The sequence below is a fragment of the Ranitomeya variabilis genome, chromosome 4, assembly GCF_051348905.1.
Source record: "Ranitomeya variabilis isolate aRanVar5 chromosome 4, aRanVar5.hap1, whole genome shotgun sequence".
Lineage (NCBI taxonomy): Eukaryota > Metazoa > Chordata > Amphibia > Anura > Dendrobatidae > Ranitomeya > Ranitomeya variabilis.
Window position 1 is genome coordinate 225,261,764 of NC_135235.1, and position 19,329 is coordinate 225,281,092.

At 39.6% G+C, this 19,329-nt stretch overlaps 1 protein-coding gene across 1 annotated transcript in view; it reads right to left on the bottom strand.

Annotated features, from left to right (window-relative positions):
- Positions 1 to 575: 575 nt before the first annotated feature.
- The window catches only part of LOC143770453 (B-cell receptor CD22-like), a 45,409-nt gene continuing 26,655 nt past the window's right edge, over positions 576 to 19,329 (bottom strand). The window contains exons 4-14 of the mRNA XM_077260083.1: positions 15,246 to 15,539; positions 14,659 to 14,907; positions 12,134 to 12,394; positions 10,466 to 10,723; positions 6,869 to 7,135; positions 5,018 to 5,281; positions 4,847 to 4,937; positions 4,699 to 4,762; positions 4,067 to 4,188; positions 2,625 to 2,700; positions 576 to 1,896 (exon numbers count right to left, since the gene is read on the bottom strand). Of these exons, the coding sequence (XP_077116198.1) occupies positions 1,756 to 1,896; positions 2,625 to 2,700; positions 4,067 to 4,188; positions 4,699 to 4,762; positions 4,847 to 4,937; positions 5,018 to 5,281; positions 6,869 to 7,135; positions 10,466 to 10,723; positions 12,134 to 12,394; positions 14,659 to 14,907; positions 15,246 to 15,539 (2,087 nt within the window). The 3' untranslated portion in view covers positions 576 to 1,755. The remainder of the gene's footprint in view (positions 1,897 to 2,624; positions 2,701 to 4,066; positions 4,189 to 4,698; positions 4,763 to 4,846; positions 4,938 to 5,017; positions 5,282 to 6,868; positions 7,136 to 10,465; positions 10,724 to 12,133; positions 12,395 to 14,658; positions 14,908 to 15,245; positions 15,540 to 19,329) is intronic.

A 19,329-nucleotide genomic window follows, 5' to 3' on the forward strand; every position in this document is an offset into this window, starting at 1 on the left:
CGGATTATTATACTTATAAAGACTTCTAAGCAGGTAGATATAGACATTTTTTATATGCGAACATATTTATATTTTAATGACTGATTTTAATGTGCATGCAGTACGCTGTGTTTTGTACTAGGAATTTTATATATATTTTTTCAGCACCAAGTTTTTTATTTCATATATAAAAAGGGACTTTTGAATCCAGCGCAGATAGCTTTTTTCATTTTATAGTATATCTTATTTAGTAACGGTTGGGTGTGACCGTTACACTATCTGCTGCAGGTGCATTAAGGTACAAGCGCTACTGGTTTCATTGATATACATTTTAAAAATAAATATAAATAAACAAATTTTGCATGACCAAAAGTCTTACCTATTAAAATTACAGTTAATTAACCTGGACAGAAAAAAAAATCAGAATAATAGAAAAACTAAAACTAAAAATTGCACCCTGTAATAGGATTAATGTCAGATAAGGCAACGGAAAAAGTGGCAAAATTTAAAGAAATGTGTATTACATAAAAGTCTTGTAAGGATCTGGCAACATTATCTGAGATCATGAAAATTAATTACTGAGCCAAGGACAGATTTGGTAGTAAAATATTATTTATTGTACACACAGAAACAAAGAAATGGAGAAATAAAGCTGTAAAGTCCATAGATGCAATAGACACAAATAACTACAGGGATTGGGAGTTGCAATGTATTGGTATTTTAGGATAAAACAGTAGACCGGGGACCAACATCATCGTAGAAGATTAGTGGGTCCTCATCCCTCATCATTGGTCCTACATTTGGGTTATGGACTTTTGTAGCCCATGGTAGATGTTTAGGAATATTCAGGCTGATAACTGTTGGGAGTACTGATGGGTCCACCCTCATCGTTTCACAGATTTTTTTTTTCAATTTCTCACCATACAAATAAAATACTGTATTACATCTAGGAAAATCATTGATGAGCCATTGGGTGGCCACACGCAGACACTTATTGCATAAACAGCTGCCAAATTGTGTTTTCTTTCAATCTTGGCCATTTCGCGTCATCTTCGTATATGTTGATCCCAACATCGGAGGAGTTAGAAATCCATTAGAAACATCACACAACTCATTTGAATTAAGTAGAAAATGCCAACATCACACAACTCATTTGAATGAATAAGAAAATGCTATTTCCCCATGATTCTGGACCAATGATGCTCGGCAAATCATTAGTTATCTGAATGCTATTCAGTAACATTCACATACTACTTCCAAAACCATTGACTATCTGAAGATTTAGAGCTCAGGACAGAAGGTGCATCAAAGCCTTCAAAGTTGACCGTGACTTAAAATTGGATAACATTTTACATATACCATTCATAACTGATGATATAACTTATTCTTGAAAGGTTTTAACCGACTTTTGTAAAATTGCTATTAAATAATTAGAACTCAACTGTCTCCAAGAAATAGAATAAGGTTTTATCTCTACGACGTGCAATACCATTAGTTACCATTATTGTTTTGGAGCACTTTCCATAGAAACCAATGCAACAGCGCCCCCAGAGCCAATCAGATTGTTTACATCTTCGTGAAGCCATGAATTTTGAAATTTAATCAAGTTGCACATACTCTAGCTGTCAATATGGAAATACATTTAGAACTGGACATCATCATAGTCATCATAGTTTATAAAGTAAGTGTAATTACCGCTAAATTCATGATATAAGTCCTACATAAAGAAAATCCGGTTTCACATTTGCTAATTTCCATATTTAAAAAAATATTTCATCATTTTTTTAACATGGCATATTCCGTCTCAGGACCGCGCTCCCGTACTGTTGTGCCCCTGTGTAGGTTGGGGATGATGGAGTAGTGGATTTCGTCTTGGGATTCGTCTTGTGTTTTCTTTGAAGACTCAATATTTTCATACTAGAAAGGAGACACAATATAGTAGGTAATGCATCAATATAATACCACAGATAAATATTTTTTGGGGGGATATAGTGATTACATTATTTTTTTGTCCTACCATACACATGCCAGGCCCTCTAAATGGTCATCCAAAATCAAAAGTGGCCAAATCTCATGTTTTTTGGTGTTATTACTAAATCTCAATGGAAAACAACTTTATTTTTTTAAACTGTACTTACAATTGCTCTTTTTGCCTTTTGACCCAGATAATTCTTCTCTTTTCCATTAGGTCTGTGACATCACATAATTTAAAACATCCTAGTTGAATCCTTTTAAGCTCTATGTGGAAACAGCAGGTCAATTTTTCCTGCATGAGTCATCACTGCAAACTCCTTGGCATGGAGGAGGAGGGAGCAGTTCGTTCAGGAGGCGAAGAAGGGGATGACTCAAACAGTGAAAGTAGACTTCCTGTTTCTACATAGAGTAGAGAAAAGAGAAGAATTAGCTGGGGAAAAAGGAAAAAAATAGCAAATGTCAGTACACAGTGCTATATAATATGATGACTGCAATATATTAAGAGGACAAATACTTAATTGGAGGAGGAGGATGAGGAGGAAGAGAAGGAGGAGGAAGAGGAGGATGAGGAGGATGAGGAGCAGGAGGAGTGCTTCTTTAAACAGCATTTTGGACAAATAATTAGCAACTATTGTATGTTCTGCAATCTCTGAAGAGAAAGAGCAGGCTACCTCTGCAGTACTCTTAGGCTTCTTCACAACACTGTAAATATCATTTGGATCTGGGTCAGGATGATTCGCCTTGGCCCTAAACAAAATAATATATAAATAGAATAAATATTAATGTGATTAGCTGATGAAAACATTCAATTATACTCAGGACTTATGGAGTCTATCTAGGATTTCCTATAAGTGTATGTATTATATTAGCTAATACAACACCATTAATTCCACAGCGCCTTACAGACATCGTCATCTCTGTCCCCAATGGACCTCACATTATAAATTCCCTATTAGTATGACTTTGAAGTGTGGAAAAGTAAACAGAAGCTACGAGGAGATGTTGTCCTTCATGGAATTTGAATCCAGAATTTTTTTTTTAACGGTCTTCGGCTCGATTTCGAGCCTTGGCGATTTGAAGGATGAACGTTCTGTAGGAAGAAAGACGTTGTGCAAGCCTAAATAGGTCCACCAGGTCTTCTCTGCCATTGTCTTGATGGTATCAAGCCATTGAGTTGGTGGTCTTCCACTTCACCTTGTCCCTTCTATTCTTCTGACCATGAGGTCCTTCTTCAATGATTGCTCTCTCGGTATAATCTATACAAAGTAGGCAAGTCGTAGTTTGGTGATCCTTGCTTCGACTGCCATGCCTGACTTGATTTGTTCCAAAATTGATTTCTTTGTTCTCCTTGCCATCCATTGTAATGATAGCATCCTTCTCCAGCACCACATTTCGAAAGCGTTGATTTATCTTCTGTCTCGTTTCTTTGTCATCCAGGTTTCGCATCAGTAGCGGCTCTTTAATGAAACGGTGCAGATCGCTAAGCTTTCTATGTATTTGTCTACCAAAGAAAAAGTCTGACCAGCTCCTTCTAAAAGAATGAAGTAAATGTGAATTGGTTAAAGTTTCCATGACTGTAATAAATAAGTGGGAGTCATTGTGTGTGCACCAAGATATGTGCAAAGATTGAATATATGACTGTTAAACTGCATTATTGCCATATAGATGAAGCATATCAAATTAGGGTATTTAGCAAACTAATTGGTCAATCCATGTGTACCTGAAAAATCATATTAAAAAGGTGAGGGTCCTTTCAAAGAATAGTCGCCTTGTTGTGGCTGGAGGGCATTCAAAAATTTGACAATATGTGCCTCAAGTACATAAATTTTATATGTATAGTCTATATAGTAGTAATGCAATTTAAAGGTCCTATGTTCAATGTTTGCATATTTCTTGGTGCTATCTATCTATCTATATCAGAGAATATTGCTATGACGACGTTGACCTGTAAGACCTTTGACACCGATGATTATACAGTTTTCAGACAAAGAATGACAAGAGCCGATTCACTCGCATAAATTATGATTTTTCATATAATCCATTAATTGGAATGGAGATAGACTTTATCTTATTTATTTCCAAGAAATCTAGAAATTTCATTTTTTTTCCGGACCTTGATTGGCTCTGTCTTCCATTAATGGAAGCTGGAAATTGAAGACTGGCATAATTAATTCTCTCAAGACTGTCTTCTGATGAAGCATGCTGATCTAGTTGATCTGATAGCTCACTGCGCGGCTGGAAAGACAAACAAAACTGTATTGGAAAGATAGATAATAGATAGATAGATAGACACAAAAGAATTCAGCAACCTTTTTAATGACTAAGTTGTCTGCAATCTTTGAAATTTGGAAGCTTTATGGCTATATAGAATATAAAATGAATATATTTAGCACACAAATTGGCCAATTCATGAGAGCCCACCAGCCACGATAATCTTTGGGTCCCATCATAGAAATGTCACCATGGTGTGGCTGGTGGGCTCTCACGAATTGGACAATTTGCGCACTAATTCATTTCATTTTATAAGTAGTTTCTATATAACATTAATGCCATCTGAATTTCATATATTCAATGTTTTCACGTCTTAACACTTAAAGAAGCTCTTCTATCCTTTTGTTTGTATATTATGCAGTCATATCAATTTGCATCTGATCAAACTTGCTTTAGGTGTTCGTCAGGCATTTTTGTTTGTTGATAGATACATAAATAGATGATAGAGATATATATATATAAAATTATAGATACCTTTTTTAAAACAAAAAAAGACAAATCACTCCTCTCTGTCTTCCTACAAGTCTTCAACCTAGAACTTAAAAGGCAATGATCTTAATGTAAATGTAATTATATTTCGTCCTCAATATTTCTACAATCCATAACACAGGAAACAACTCACCCGAAACGGATGATCAAAGCGACAAATATCATTAGGATGATTAAGGACACGATTCCTGACGCTGCATACATGCCAATCGTGGAGGAACTGTCTGCAACACAAAAGGACAAGATGAAAATTCTCTAGAACTTTCATGATGACACATTGTTGTCTAACTTTTCGAGAACTTACATAACACATGGAGGGATAGAACCTGTGACTTGCTCGATCCAACATCATTGTACACGACACAGTAGTACTCTCCCGCATGGCCCATTTGAATACTCTCCAGTGCATATTCCTTCTGATATTTCAGTAAAGGTTGATCGTTGTGGTACCAGGAGTATGTGAGTTTGTCGAGTGTAGGAGTAGTTGCCGTACAGTTTAGTTGGACTTTTGTGTTTTCCGTTACAGAATTTCCAGGAGACACTTTTATAGTCACGTTCTTTGGGGAATCTGCAAAGTATCAAGTAAATATTAGAATGTTGTTTCAAAAAATGTAACCTATAAGAAAACGCAGGAGTTGTTGGATGTCTCATTCTCTACCAAAATAGCCATAGCATCTGCCGAGAAATCGACAGGGAATCAGAACTTCCACAGAAACATCATAAAGTCATCCAAAACCAATGATTTTGTAACCTACAATTGTATGTGCATAGTATCCTACAGAAAAAAATTAATTGGGTATGTTGAATTTCAATGCCCCACCAATTTCCAAGGTAGATAAGCAATGAGCGGAGTTTTCTGGCACCAGAGATGAGCAAATTTGCCGAGATTCAGAAATGGCCACTTCACTTGAATTTGTCATGGAAATTTGATTCGCTTTGAAGTTATTCGATGTAAATGGAATGTTCTTTATTATGTTCTGTGAAAAAAAAAAACACAAAAAATAATACTCACCACTCAGTCTTGCCGCCGCTGCAGGTCATCATCCAGTCCTCCGCTCTTTGGCTTTTATTCCTCACCTTGATCAACCTTGATGGACCATCTTCACTTTCTATCAGGGTTTTCAGTGTTAAGTAGGTCTCTAATCGTGTCGTCACAATATTACGATGTGCTCAGCAATGTCATGACATGCCCCATGACATCAGAGACCTACTTGGCACTGGAAGCTCCATCACAAAGTGTAGAAAACTGAAGAAGATGATGCGCAATTGACGACGGTGGAAAAAAGGGCTGGATGGTTGGGTATGGCAGGAAAGGTGAGCGTTTAGATGAATATTTTTTATTTTTAACCTATTTCTCGGGTTTGGACTCCATTTTGTTGAATTTGTACAAAACTAATTGCAAAAAAATTCATATTTAGGATAATCCAAATTATTTTGTAAAATTTGAAGCAAATTCAATTACACTTGTTCAAATTCACTCAACTCTATGTCACGGGGAGACTAGGTGAGCGAGAGCTAATAATCCGGGCCCCTGCAATTTCCCTCAGACTAGGGAAATCCTGACTGACCCTCTACCTGAAGTTTACACTGATGGTGTGCATGTCCAGGCCTCGAACCTCACCCTGTCTCCTGTTTCAACCCTAGGCTGAAACCTCCGCGCACCACCCAGTGAAGAGGTAATACTCCAATACCCACAGTTAGCACAGACAAGGATAAAGGAAAATATACACCACGCCGCAGTCACTCAGGAATACACTATAAATGTGCAGGGCAAAATAAATACAAATATAGGAAGGAGTAAATAAGACAAAGGAAAATACACCACCAGCAACGAATCTCCAACAACCAGCTCTCCACTCCAGACCGAGATAACAACGCACAAGACAGAAGCTATAATCGGCGACGCCCAATGACCAGGAGAACTATTTAAAGGCAATGGGCATGGCCCAGCTTCCAATCCGAGGATCAGGTAAATTAACCCCGAAACAGCTAGATAAAATCTAGCCGACGCCAATGAGCACATAGTGGTCAAAAGCGGAATTACCGCTGTCTGTCGAACGACCTGGTCTGAACGGCGTCCGACATGACACTCTAGTTATAGTATAAAGATAAAAAACACAAATGATGAGTAGAAGTAGAGCGCATGTATACTCACAGTTGATGTAAAGACCTCTGCATTCTCCCTTACTACTTCCTATAGTATTTATTGCTTTACATGAGTAAGTTCCAGCATCGTTCCATTGCAAATTGCTTAATATCAGAAAATCGGAATTGGTCGTTTTATATAGGTTTTCACCTTTAAACCATTCATAGCTGCTAATGACGGGATTACTTTGCTGTGATTGACATTGGAAAGTAACTTGTTCCCCTTCTTTTTTCTGATTGCTATTTACAATTGTACACTTTGAATTTTTCGGTGGATCTGATAAGAAATTGGAAATAAAATTGTTAATATTTAAATTATTGGTAAAAATACATTGCAATTAAACTCATAATATAAAAAAATAGCTGTAACCGAACATATTTTTAAATTAAATTTTAGTAACAGTTTTTAAAAATCATCAATAATGGTAATTTTAAAAGTTTATGTGTCCTTTCAGACAAAATCTATAGAGGCAAGGTATTGCTGACCTCATCCCCCCAACATGTTAAAAATACTTTTGGTGCTCGTGTCCAGACTCTGTGCAGAGTATGTCCAGAATCTGTTCTGATTCTTTAGCTTTGTAACTTGCTATTCACTCTTTTTGAGTAGGCCTTTCCTCTTCCTCAACATTCTTCCTGTACTATAGGTGCTGGAAGTTTCTTTTTCCTACTTTGCAACATACATTCTACCTCCCGTTGTCTAATGACCTGCTTATATTGAGCTGAAATCCTACCTCTCTGTTAAACCAGTAAGAAGTTTAGAAAACAACAAAGCAGGAGCAGAAAGGAAAAGACCTGCACTCACTTCATGTATATCAATAAAGACCCACCACTACTTCCTGTGGAGAGACAAAGACCGGAACACACTTCCTGTAGAGAGAGAAAGACCGGAACACACTTCCTGTAGAGAGGCAAAAACCAGAACACACTTCCTGTAGAAAGACATAGACCTGTGCACACTTCCTATAGAATGATAAAGACCCAATTACATGTCTTGTGGGGAGACAAAAACACACCTCTATTTCCTGTAGAGGGGCAAGCACCCACCTTTACTTCCTGTAAAGAGATGAAAAGAACAAAAAAAAACGATAACATGCCCAAATTAGAAAATGATACGTTTATTTGAAATAAGGATACACCAACTGGTGGGGGAGAGGAAGAGAGATGCCAAACAAGAGGGGCACTGTGCCAGGAGATGGAAACATATGGCTATAAAATACTCCAGTGATTCAAAGTACTGAAACAATGAAATAAATAAATATATAACACCATTAAGGAAAATAAATCATAAATAAACAATTATATGAATGACCACAGGGAAGAGTGCGGCAGGTATGTAAATAGAGATACACTGTAGACACAATAAGGTGCAAGTGCAAGGTGACTCCAAATGGTAGCCACCGCTAATAACTATTCTATAAATAAAGTGCCTGCAGTGCTTGCAATTAGTATATTATAACAACAAGATTGAGGCCACATATGTTATTATACTATTACCTGTGGATGGTGTAGAGACTGTCTCCTGGATGTGCCCGACCATGACGCACGTTTCGGCGTCAGCCTTCGTCAGAGGGTGGCAACATCCAGAAGAGGGAACGTTTAAATAGAAGAGAGCACCCAATAGGTAACGGGAGCAGGTGTGGAGTGACGCACGCAACCATTGGTTGTTACCATGGTGCCATCCGCCACTAGCCCACGTGTGCCCCGGCGCTGCGATCAGCTGATGCAACACCGAGGGACGTGGAGCCTCCTGTAAAGAGGCAAAGACCAACCCTCTCTTCCTTTTGAGAGGTAAAGACCCACCCCAATTCATGTAGAGAGATAAATACCCACCCTACTACCTGTAGAGTGATAAAGACCCACCCTACTTCCTGTAGAGAGATAAAGACCCACCCCACTTCCTGTATAGTGATAAACAACCAACCCACTTCCTGCAGAGTGATAAAGACTCTCCCCATTTCCTGAAGAGTGATAAAAACCCACCCCACTTCCTGTAGAGTGATAAAGACTCTCCCCCACTTCCTGTAGAGTGATAAAGACTTGCCCCAACTTCCTGTAGAGTGATAAAGACCTGCCCTCACTTCCTGAAGAGTGATAAAGACTTGAGAAAGCGTCGTGGCGGAGCCGCGAAACGCGCATCGGGGCGCTTTTTTCCGGCGGGACTCCTTTCCGTTGCCCTCCCTGTTGGTAAGCCTACTTGTTATATCCATGTTTGTATTACGGATTATTTAGAATTTGTTATTTCAATCCGACTTTCATTTGGATTGTTCTACACACATCCAGGCTGGCCAACTTTACCTTCCTCATGGGGATTTTCATTCCTTCAGTGTATAGCCACTTATTTATATAGGGGGGGTACAGTGGCGGTAGTTCCCCCTCTGTGTTTGATTAGGAATGCCTATATCATGTTGTATTACTGATCTCTGTTTTTAATATTTGTACTAATAAAGACATTGTTTATATATATAAAAGTACTACATGCTCCTTATTCTCCTGTTTTTATATGTACTTTATGGAGCGGACATAATTTGTCTGGGGGCACATTACTTATATGTGCTTTTGCTCAGACTGTCGTTATGACGTTGGGACCTTTGTTATTATAGGTTACGTGTAGTCTAACTGTTCTACTTGTTTCTGCTGAGCCCCCTAAGAGTATGACACAACTTCGGTCTTCCGGTTACCGGTATCTGCGCTCTGTCAGGGAGGTAGCCTTCTCGCAGCTATTCTACCTTGTTGTCACTCTCCTGTGCTTCGCTCTCTGGCACTTTCACTACAAGATGTTCTTCCTTCTTTCTCTCACTATCTAGGAGCTACAGCACCTCAGGCTGTACGGCCCCTCACCTGTCCTTCTGCCTCAGACTGCTCCAGTCTGCTGTCTGGCACCAACTGTCTAATTCTTCCAACTGCCTAGCAACTGCCTAGCAACTAACTCCTCCTCCCGACCAGAGAGAGCAGCTCCCCTGAAGTCGGGTGCAGAGCTCCCCCTTCTGGTCTGGAGTCAGAACTGTGTTGTATGTGCTAATTACCTGTTAAAAGGAATCTTACATTGCCTCCAAGCGTGGCATCATTCTCCCCGTGAGGAAAGCAATGCCACTGTGACAAGCAGGACCCTGGGGTGTCACACTCTCACTTCCTGTTGAGTGATAAAGACCCACCCCACTTCCTGTAGAGAGATAAAGACCCACCCCACTTCCTGTAGAGAGATAAAGACCCACCCCACTTCCTGTTGAGTGATAAAGACTCGACCTCACGTCCTGTAATTCATATCGGTGTATCCTCTGCTGGACATAAAGTGTAACAGAAAGTGGATGAAAAGCTAAACAGAATAAAAAAAGAAGCTATGGAATGTTTTTTCAGGGATATGAGAGCATCATTTTAAATAATACTTATATTTTTTTTCCAATGATTGGTGCTAGAAGTAAAACATCCTACAGATCTATGGTGGTCTCAGTCTAGAGATCCCCATTAATCGCAACATACAACACTAAAACATACAACTGGCCAGACATCTCATACCAAACTTTAGGACTTTCTGTAAAATTAGATGCATAGTTGCTGAACAAGGTCTAAAGTAATAATAATAATAAAAATATATATTTTTTTTACTTACAAAGAACTTCCACAGAAACCTTGTTGGAAGAGGATTTTCCTATTTCATTTGAAGCTTCGCACATATATGTTCCAGCATCTTTTGCCAAAATTGACTTTTTATTGGAAAATGTAGCAACAAGTTTATTATTTTGGTACCATGCAATATATGTTACTTCTGGATTGCTACTGTTGACAATGCATTCAAAAGTAACCTCCGTTCCTTCCTTCAATTGTTTTGTATCTGGTTTTACAACAACTTTCACATTTCTTGGTCCATCTGCAAAAATATTTTTTACATTTATTACTGTTTGCATTTTTTTAAACTATCATAGAGACTTTTAAGAGAGAAAAAATTGTGTTAAAAAAGTGTGTTTTATAGTCCAGAGGCAGATTCCTTTAATGGGGGAGAACACTGAGCTGTGTGTGTTGATTTTGTTGATTTGCATGTGTTGATGCTGAGCTTTAGGTGTTGGTGTAGCTGACCTGTGTGTGTTGATGTATCTGAACTGTGTGTGTTGGTTTTGCTGAGCTGTGTTTTTTCGTTTTGCTAAGCAGTGTGCGTTGATGTTGCTAAGTTATGAGTCATAGCTGTGTGGTGTATGTTGATGTAGCTAAACTGTGTGTGTTAATGTAGCTGAGCTGTGTGAATTGATGTAGTTTTGTGGGTCTGTTGATATAACTGAGTTGTGTGTTATTGTAGCTGGGATGGGTATGGGTTGATGTATCTTAGTTGTGTGTGTTGGTGTAGCTGAGCTGTGTGTGTTAATGTAGCTGAGTTGAATGGGGATGTAGCTGTGTGTGGGTTGCAACTGAACTGTTTGTTTATATAGCTGGACTGTGTGTGTAAATGTAGCTGAGCTGTGTGCTGATGTAGCTGAGCTGTGTGCTGATGTAGCTGAGCTGTGTGCTAATGTAGCTGAGTTGAATGAGGATGTAGCTGTATGTTGGCTGCAACTGAACTGTTTGTTTATATAGCTGGACTGTGTGTGTAAAAGTAGCTGAGCTGTGTGCTGATGTAGCTGAGCAGTGTGTGTTGATGCCGCTGAGCTTTTTGTGGGTTGATGTAGTAGAGTTGTGTGTTGATGTATCTGAGCGTTTATTTTCTCAAACATTTTTGGAAGCAATGGGGAATATATTAATTGTTCTTAGGTTTTACTGTAATATGGTTATTTATCATCTAAAGTTGCTGTGAACTAATCTTTAATTAGTAATCGATTGAGCTAATTCTGTTGGTATCTACATGGTAGGAAATTAGAATACGATAAAAAAAAGTAAAAATATAAAGCACAAAAACTCTCTTTTAGAGTAGGGTTTTCTATCAATTTTGGTTTATCCTTCATTATGCAAAAGTCTTTCTGTCTACCTGGCAAGTCCACACTTGACAAATGACCAAAGTTAAAGATGACCTAAATGTTCAATATTCTGATTCTGTAGAAAGCAGCAATCCAATCAGCGAAATAATATTTGAATAAAATTGTTTTTGACTTCAGTATATTACTCAACATGACAATAGTTTTAGAGTTTTCGCCTATTGATTATTTTGGAGGTCTAAAGGCACCCTGAAATTCCAAGGACTTTTTTTCCCTTCATGTTTGATTGAAACACTGAATTTAGCAAAGTTTTCATATTCAATGATGAAATTTAGCACATCCTCAGATACATTGGGCAGAACATAAGGAATACTCACACTTCACATCCAGTTGCATAGCAGGAGAAGTATTGCGTCCTTGATCATTTATAGCGTCACATTGATAATATCCAGAATCGCCGTCTGTTACACTACTGAAACTATAGCGGCTGTCGGAGCTATTGAAACATTGCCTGTCATTCTTGTACCAGATGTAAAGGAAGACCGGAGGGTTTGCAACAGTGGAACATATCAGAGTAACAGGGGATCCTTCTTTTATATTTCCCGTTGGTTTTTTGATAAACATACTTTTGGGAGGATCTGAAATATTTTATATGACAAGGTGTAAATAATAACAGAAAAACTTGGAAATTAAACGTATGGATCTTTCGTAAATGGTGAGAGAAGGCATTGTTAGTAAGAAACTTTATAAAGAGTCAACTACGGGACCTGTATTGTTTAAAGGGGTTGTCCAACTCTCTACATCCTATTCTGGTCATACAGACGGGTGACCAGTCATGTGCTCCCCCAACTAGAAGAGGAGGAATGCAGAACAACAAGGGGCTCTGGAGGTCAGAGGTGTATCTAGTGTTTCTGGCACCCGGGGCAAGAATTAATTTTGGCGCCCCCCCCAAAGACATATGCCCCCCGTCAGCCCCATCATTGTCCTCTCCTCCTCCACCATCCCCATTGTTGCTCTCTCCCCGTCAGCCCCATCATTGCCCTCTCCTCCCCCACACACACACCATTCACTTCTCTGCACACTCCCCTGCAGCGCGATACACACACACACACACACACACACACAATACTGAGCCACACACACACATACACACATTCACACACACACACATACACACACACTCACATACACACACACACACACACACATATTCACACACATTCACACACACACATACACACACATACACACTCTCACATACACACATTCACACACACACATGCACACACACACACATTCACACACACATTCACACACACATTCACACACACACAAACACACACACACACACACACACACACTCACACACACACACATTCACACACACACACTCACATACACACACATTCACACACACCTCTCCTCGCGCTCTGCCGCAGCAGCTCCATCGCCTTCCTCTGACACAGCCGGCAGCTGAATGATGACGTCATCCAGCAGCGCGTCTGTGTGAGAGGAAGCAAGAGGAAGCAGGAAGACAGATCGCTGGGCAGCTGAGCTGCAGGGATTTCTCCCTGCCCGCCGCAGCCACTCTACAGGGGATCCCCTCCCCCTCTGCACACATTGGGAGCCGACACTCTGCAGCTTCTCTGTGCCAGCTGTCAGCTTGACAGTCGGCACAGAGAACAGCTGACTCCCAGACCGGGAGCGGCAGAATGCAGCCACCGGGAGAGACACTGCGGACCGACGAATTAGGCGGCCTGACTGCACCCCCCTGCCGGCTGCGCCCGGGGCACATGCCCCGGCTGCCCCCCCCTAGATACGCCACTGCTGGAGGTGATATGAGAGGAGTGTCGGGAGCGGTCAATGAAATGCTGCACTTGTCATTTTTAGAGACTTGTGGATCACATTTAAAAAAAAAAAAAAATGATGGCCAACCCCCAAAAATATTCTCCTCCCATCATTCCTGTCCTCTCTTCCTCCATCTATTTCTTTCTTCCCTCTTTACTTTCTTCCGCTTTCTTTCCCTTCTTTATTTGTTATTTTCTCTGTCTTTCTTTTTTCTTTCATTCTTTTCTTTGCTCTTTCTTTCTAGATTTTCCTTTCTCTTTTTTCATTTCTTTATATTTCCTTCTCTTTCTCTTTCTTTCTTTTCTTTATATTTTATTTCCTTCACTCTCTCTTTTTTTCCTCATTATTTCTTATCATTTTCTTTATTTCATATTTCCTTCTTTTCTTTCTTCCTTTGGTTATTTCTCTTTCGTCCTTTTTCTTTCTCTTTCTTCTTTCTTTCTCTTTCCTATTACTTTCATTCTTTTCTTTGCTCTTTCTCTCCATATTTTCTTATATCTATTTTTTCTTTCTCTCTGTCTTTCCTTCTTTTTCTTTCATATTACTTTTTCTTTTTCTCTTTCTTTCCTTCTTTTTCTTTCATATTCCTTTTTCTTTCTTTCATTCTTTTCCTCTTTCTCTCTATTTATTTTCTTTATATTTTGAAAGAAAGAAAGTAAGAAAGAAAGAAAGAAAAAGATGAAGAAAGTAAGGCAGAAAGCCTTACTTTCTTGATCTTTTTCTTTCTTTCTTTCTTTCTTTCTTTCTTTCTTTCTTTCTTTCTTTCTTTCTTTCTTTCTTTCTCTCCCCTCTCTTTTTCTTTTCTTTCTTGCTTTCTTTTTCTCTTTTCTTTCATTCTTTTGTGCTTTCTACATTTTCCTCATCCACGCTTTCTTTTTTCTTTTCTTTCTATCATATTTCCTTTCTTTCTTCCTCTATTCCTTCCTTCCTTACTTCCTCTCTTCTTTCCTTGCTCTCTTCCTTCCTGTCCCACCCTCTTACCACCTCTGTCTATTTCTTAGTTTCTTTCTTATTATCTACTACCACAAGTCATATTTGGATTACAGTTACTTACGCAGCACAGAGATTTCCACAGCGCTTGACTCTCTGGTGCCCACACTGTTTTCAGCTTTACAATGATATTTTCCGCTCTCCTTACATTGTATGTCATTTGTCTTGGTTTTGAATATTTTCCCATTTTTGTACCATGTGATTGTGGGATTTGGCGGATTGCTGCTTTCCACAGAACACGTCAGTGTTATCATTTTCCCCTCTATGAGTTTTATCGGACTCTCAGACATAATTTGGACATTCTGAGGGGCATCTGGAAAAGGAAATTCCAAATATCTGCTTAGAATTCTCTAGTTCTATAATGTTGCAGATTAGCTTTACTTTGTATTAATATTCTTAAAATACTCTAAAATAATATATACAAAAATAATAAATGGCAAGTAATGCAATAATTACATAATAATATGACTAGGTCAAGTGTGTGTTAATTCATTTATGAAGTTGACTTGCCGAGGATTGCGAATGAGGAGAACACCAACTGGTGGCCATGAGTATCAACCACTGCGTTCTTCATCTCCATTAGTATTTTTTCATGATATATCCTTAAAGTAAATGATATTCAGATGAAGGTACATGGAGGGGGGCACTTACATTTGACATCAAGCTGTATGGTTCTACTGTCAGTTTCTTCATTCATCCTATGAAGTACGCAGCTGACATTTTTATTGTGGTCTTTCCATGATGGGAGAAAAGTCAGCTTGGTGGTCACACTTATCCCACTCATGTCATTCTTTGTATTCATTTTCACGTCTCCATTTACGTCCTGTAGCCAAGTCAGGCTCATGTCATAAAAGGGGCAATAATAATCTATAGAACATGTTAATGTGACCTGCGTGTTTTCTTGCATTTCGCGATCTGTATAAAATTTTAAACTCGGGCCGGCATCTAAAAGTAAAAAAAAAAATGCATGCATTATGTACAGGTCCTTCTCAAAAAATTAGCATATAGTGTTAAATTTCATTATTTACCATAATGTAATGATTACAATTAAACTTTCATATACTATAGATTCATTATCCACCAACTGAAATTTGTCAGGTCTTTTATTGTTTTAATACTGATGATTTTGGCATACAACTCCTGATAACCCAAAAAACCTGTCTCAATAAATTAGCATATCAAGAAAAGGTTCTCTAAATGACCTATTACCCTAATCTTCTGAATCAACTAATTAACTCTAAACACATGCAAAAGATACCTGAGGCTTTTAAAAACTCCCTGCCTGGTTCATTACTCAAAACCCCCATCATGGGTAAGACTAGCGACCTGACAGATGTCAAGAAGGTCATCATTGACACCCTCAAGCAAGAGGGTAAGACCCAGAAAGAAATTTCTCAACAAATAGGCTGTTCCCAGAGTGCTGTATCAAGGCACCTCAATGGTAAGTCTGTTGGAAGGAAACAATGTGGCAGAAAACGCTGTACAACGAGAAGAGGTGACCGGAACCTGAGGAAGCAGTGGACTGAGTCTGGTGTGGAAACATCCAGAGCCACCGTGCACAGGCGTGTGCAGGAAATGGGCTACAGGTGCCGCATTCCCCAGGTAAAGCCACTTTTGAACCATAAACAGCGGCAGAAGCGCCTGACCTGGGCTACAGAGAAGCAGCACTGGACTGTTGCTAAGTGGTCCCAAGTACTTTTTTCTGATGAAAGCAAATTTTGCATGTCATTCGGAAATCAAGATGCCAGAGTCTGGAGGAAGACTGGGGAGAAGGAAATGCCAAAATGCCTGAAGTCCAGTGTCAAGTACCCACAGTCAGTGATGGTGTGGGGTGCCATGTCAGCTGCTGGTGTTGGTCCACTGTGTTTCATCAAGGGCAGGGTCAATGCAGCTAGCTATCAGGAGATTTTGGAGCACTTCATGCTTCCATCGGCTGAAATGCTTTATGGAGATGAAGATTTCATTTCTCAGCACGACCTGGCACCTGCTCACAGTGCCAAAACCACTGGTAAATAGTTTACTGACCATGGTATTACTGTGCTCAATTGGCCTGCCAACTCTCCTGACCTGAACCCCATAGAGAATCTGTGGGATATTGTGAAGAGAAAGTTGAGAGACGCAAGACCCAACACTCTGGATGAGCTTAAGGCCGCTATTGAAGCATCCTGGGCCTCCATAACATCTCAGCAGTGTCACAGGCTGATTGCCTCCATGCCACGCCGCATTGAAGCAGTCATTTCTGCCAAAGGATTCCCGACCAAGTATTGAGTGCATAACTGAACATTATTATTTGATGGTTTTTTTGTTTGGTATTAAAAAACACTTTTATTTGATTGGTCGGGTGAAATATGCTAATTTATTGAGACAGGTTTTTTGGGTTATCAGGAGTTGTATGCCAAAATCATCAGTATTAAAACAATAAAAGACCTGACAAATTTCAGTTGGTGGATAATGAATCTATAGTATATGAAAGTTTAATTGTAATCATTACATTATGGTAAATAATGAAATTTAACACTATATGCTAATTTTTTGAGAAGGACCTGTATTTGATGGCAGATGATGAACAAAAAATAGTCATCTATACCCACAAAGTTTATTTTCAGATGGGGGATACCCCTTTAGGATAAAAAAAAGTAAAGGATGTGCACATATTCTGCATAGAGAAAAGGTGCACACTTAGAATAATCTATTCTGTAGGATGTAAGGAACTCCAGTTTGGCACAAGCCCTTCAAGCTGTTGTCCCACAAGCAAAGTCTATTTTAATTAACAGATCTTGGAGCAATCGGTTCCACAATTGAATGTTTTAAAACAATGTTCCTGTGCTGAGATACCCTTACAAATGTTATTTGCTGTTACCGACCATGCAAAGCTGCTTCAGTTCATGGTCAGAAGAAACTTCAGTTCTTGTCTAGATGACATGATAACACACATGATAAGTGAGTATACAGATGAAACAGCAGGGCCTCACAGCTGTTATTTTCTAAAATAAACCATTTCCTTGTCTGTTTTATCACAGGAGTGAGTTTCTGCCACGTCACTAGTTCTGTGACATCATCATAAATAATAATAATAATAATAATAATTTTATTTATATAGCGCCAACATATTCCGCAGCGCTTTACAACTTATAGAGGGGACTTATACAGACAACAGACATTACAGCATAACAGAAATCACAGTTCAAACCAGATACCAGGAGGAATGAGGGCCCTGCTCGCAAGCTTACAATCTATGAGGAAAAGGGGAGACACAAGAGGTGGATGGTAACAATTGCTTTAGTTATTTGGACCAGCCATAGTGTAAGGCTCGGGTGTTCATGTAAAGCTGCATGAACCAGTTAACTGCCTAAGTATGTAACAGTACAGACACAGAGGCTATTAACTGCATAAAGTGTATGAGAACATGATGGAGGAACGTAATTATGTTGTTGTTTTTTATTAATAGGCCACACAGGGATAATTAGGTTAATGCGTTGAGGCGGTAGGCCAATCTGAACAAATGAGTTTTTAGTGCACGCTTAAAACTGTGGGGATTGGGGATTAATTGTATTAACCTAGGTAGTGCATTCCAAAGAATTGGCGCCGCACGTGTAAAGTCTTGGAGACGGGAGTGGGAGGTTCTGATTATTGAGGATGCTAACCTGAGGTCATTAGCAGAGCGGAGGGCACGGGTAGGTTGGTAGACTGAGACCAGAGAGGAGATGTAGGGTGGTGCTGAGCCATGGAGTGCTTTGTGGATGAGGGTAGTAGTTTTGTACTGGATTCTGGATTGGATGGGTAGCCAGTGTAATGACTGGCACAAGGTAGAGGCATCGGTGTAACGGTTGGCGAGGAATATGATCCTGGCAGCAGCATTCAGGACAGATTGGAGCGGGGAGAGTCTGGTAAAAGGTAGGCCAATTAGTAGAGAGTTACAATAGTCCAGACGAGAATGAATAAGTGAGACAGTAAGAGTTTTTGCAGAGTCGAAAGTAAGAAAAGGGCGAATTCTGGAAATGTTTTTGAGATGCAGATAAGAAGAGCGAGCCAGTGATCGGATGTGGGGGGTGAATGAAAGCTCGGAATCAAGGATGACTCCAAGGCAGCGGGCATGTTGCTTTGGAGTAATGGTGGAACCGCACACAGAGATGGCAATGTCGGGCAAAGGTAGGTTTGTAGAGGGAGAGAACACGAGGAGTTCAGTTTTTGACAGGTTCAGTTTCAGATAGAGGGAGGACATGATGTTAGAGACAGCGGTAAGACAATCACTGGTGTTTTCTAAAAAGGTCGGCGTGATAACAGGAGAAGAGGTATATAATTGGGTGTCGTCAGCATAGAGATGGTACTGGAAACCAAATCTACTGATTGTTTGTCCAATAGGGGCAGTATACAAAGAGAAGAGGAGGGGGCCTAGGACTGATCCTTGAGGAACCCCAACAGTAAGGGGAAGGTGAGAGGAGGAGGAACCAGCAAAACAAACAGTGAAGGATCGGCCAGAGAGATAGGAGGAGAACCAAGAGAGAACGGTGTCCTTGAGGCCGATGGAGCGGAGCATAGTGAGGAGGAGCTGATGATCCACAGTGTCGAATGCTGCGGAGAGATCCAAGAGAATTAGCATGGAATAGTGACCATTAGATTTAGCTGTTAGTAGGTCATTAGAGACTTTAGTGAGGGCAGTTTCAGTAGAGTGTAAAGAGCGGAAGCCAGATTGAAGAGGGTCGAGAAGAGAATTATCTGAGAGATAGCGGGTAAG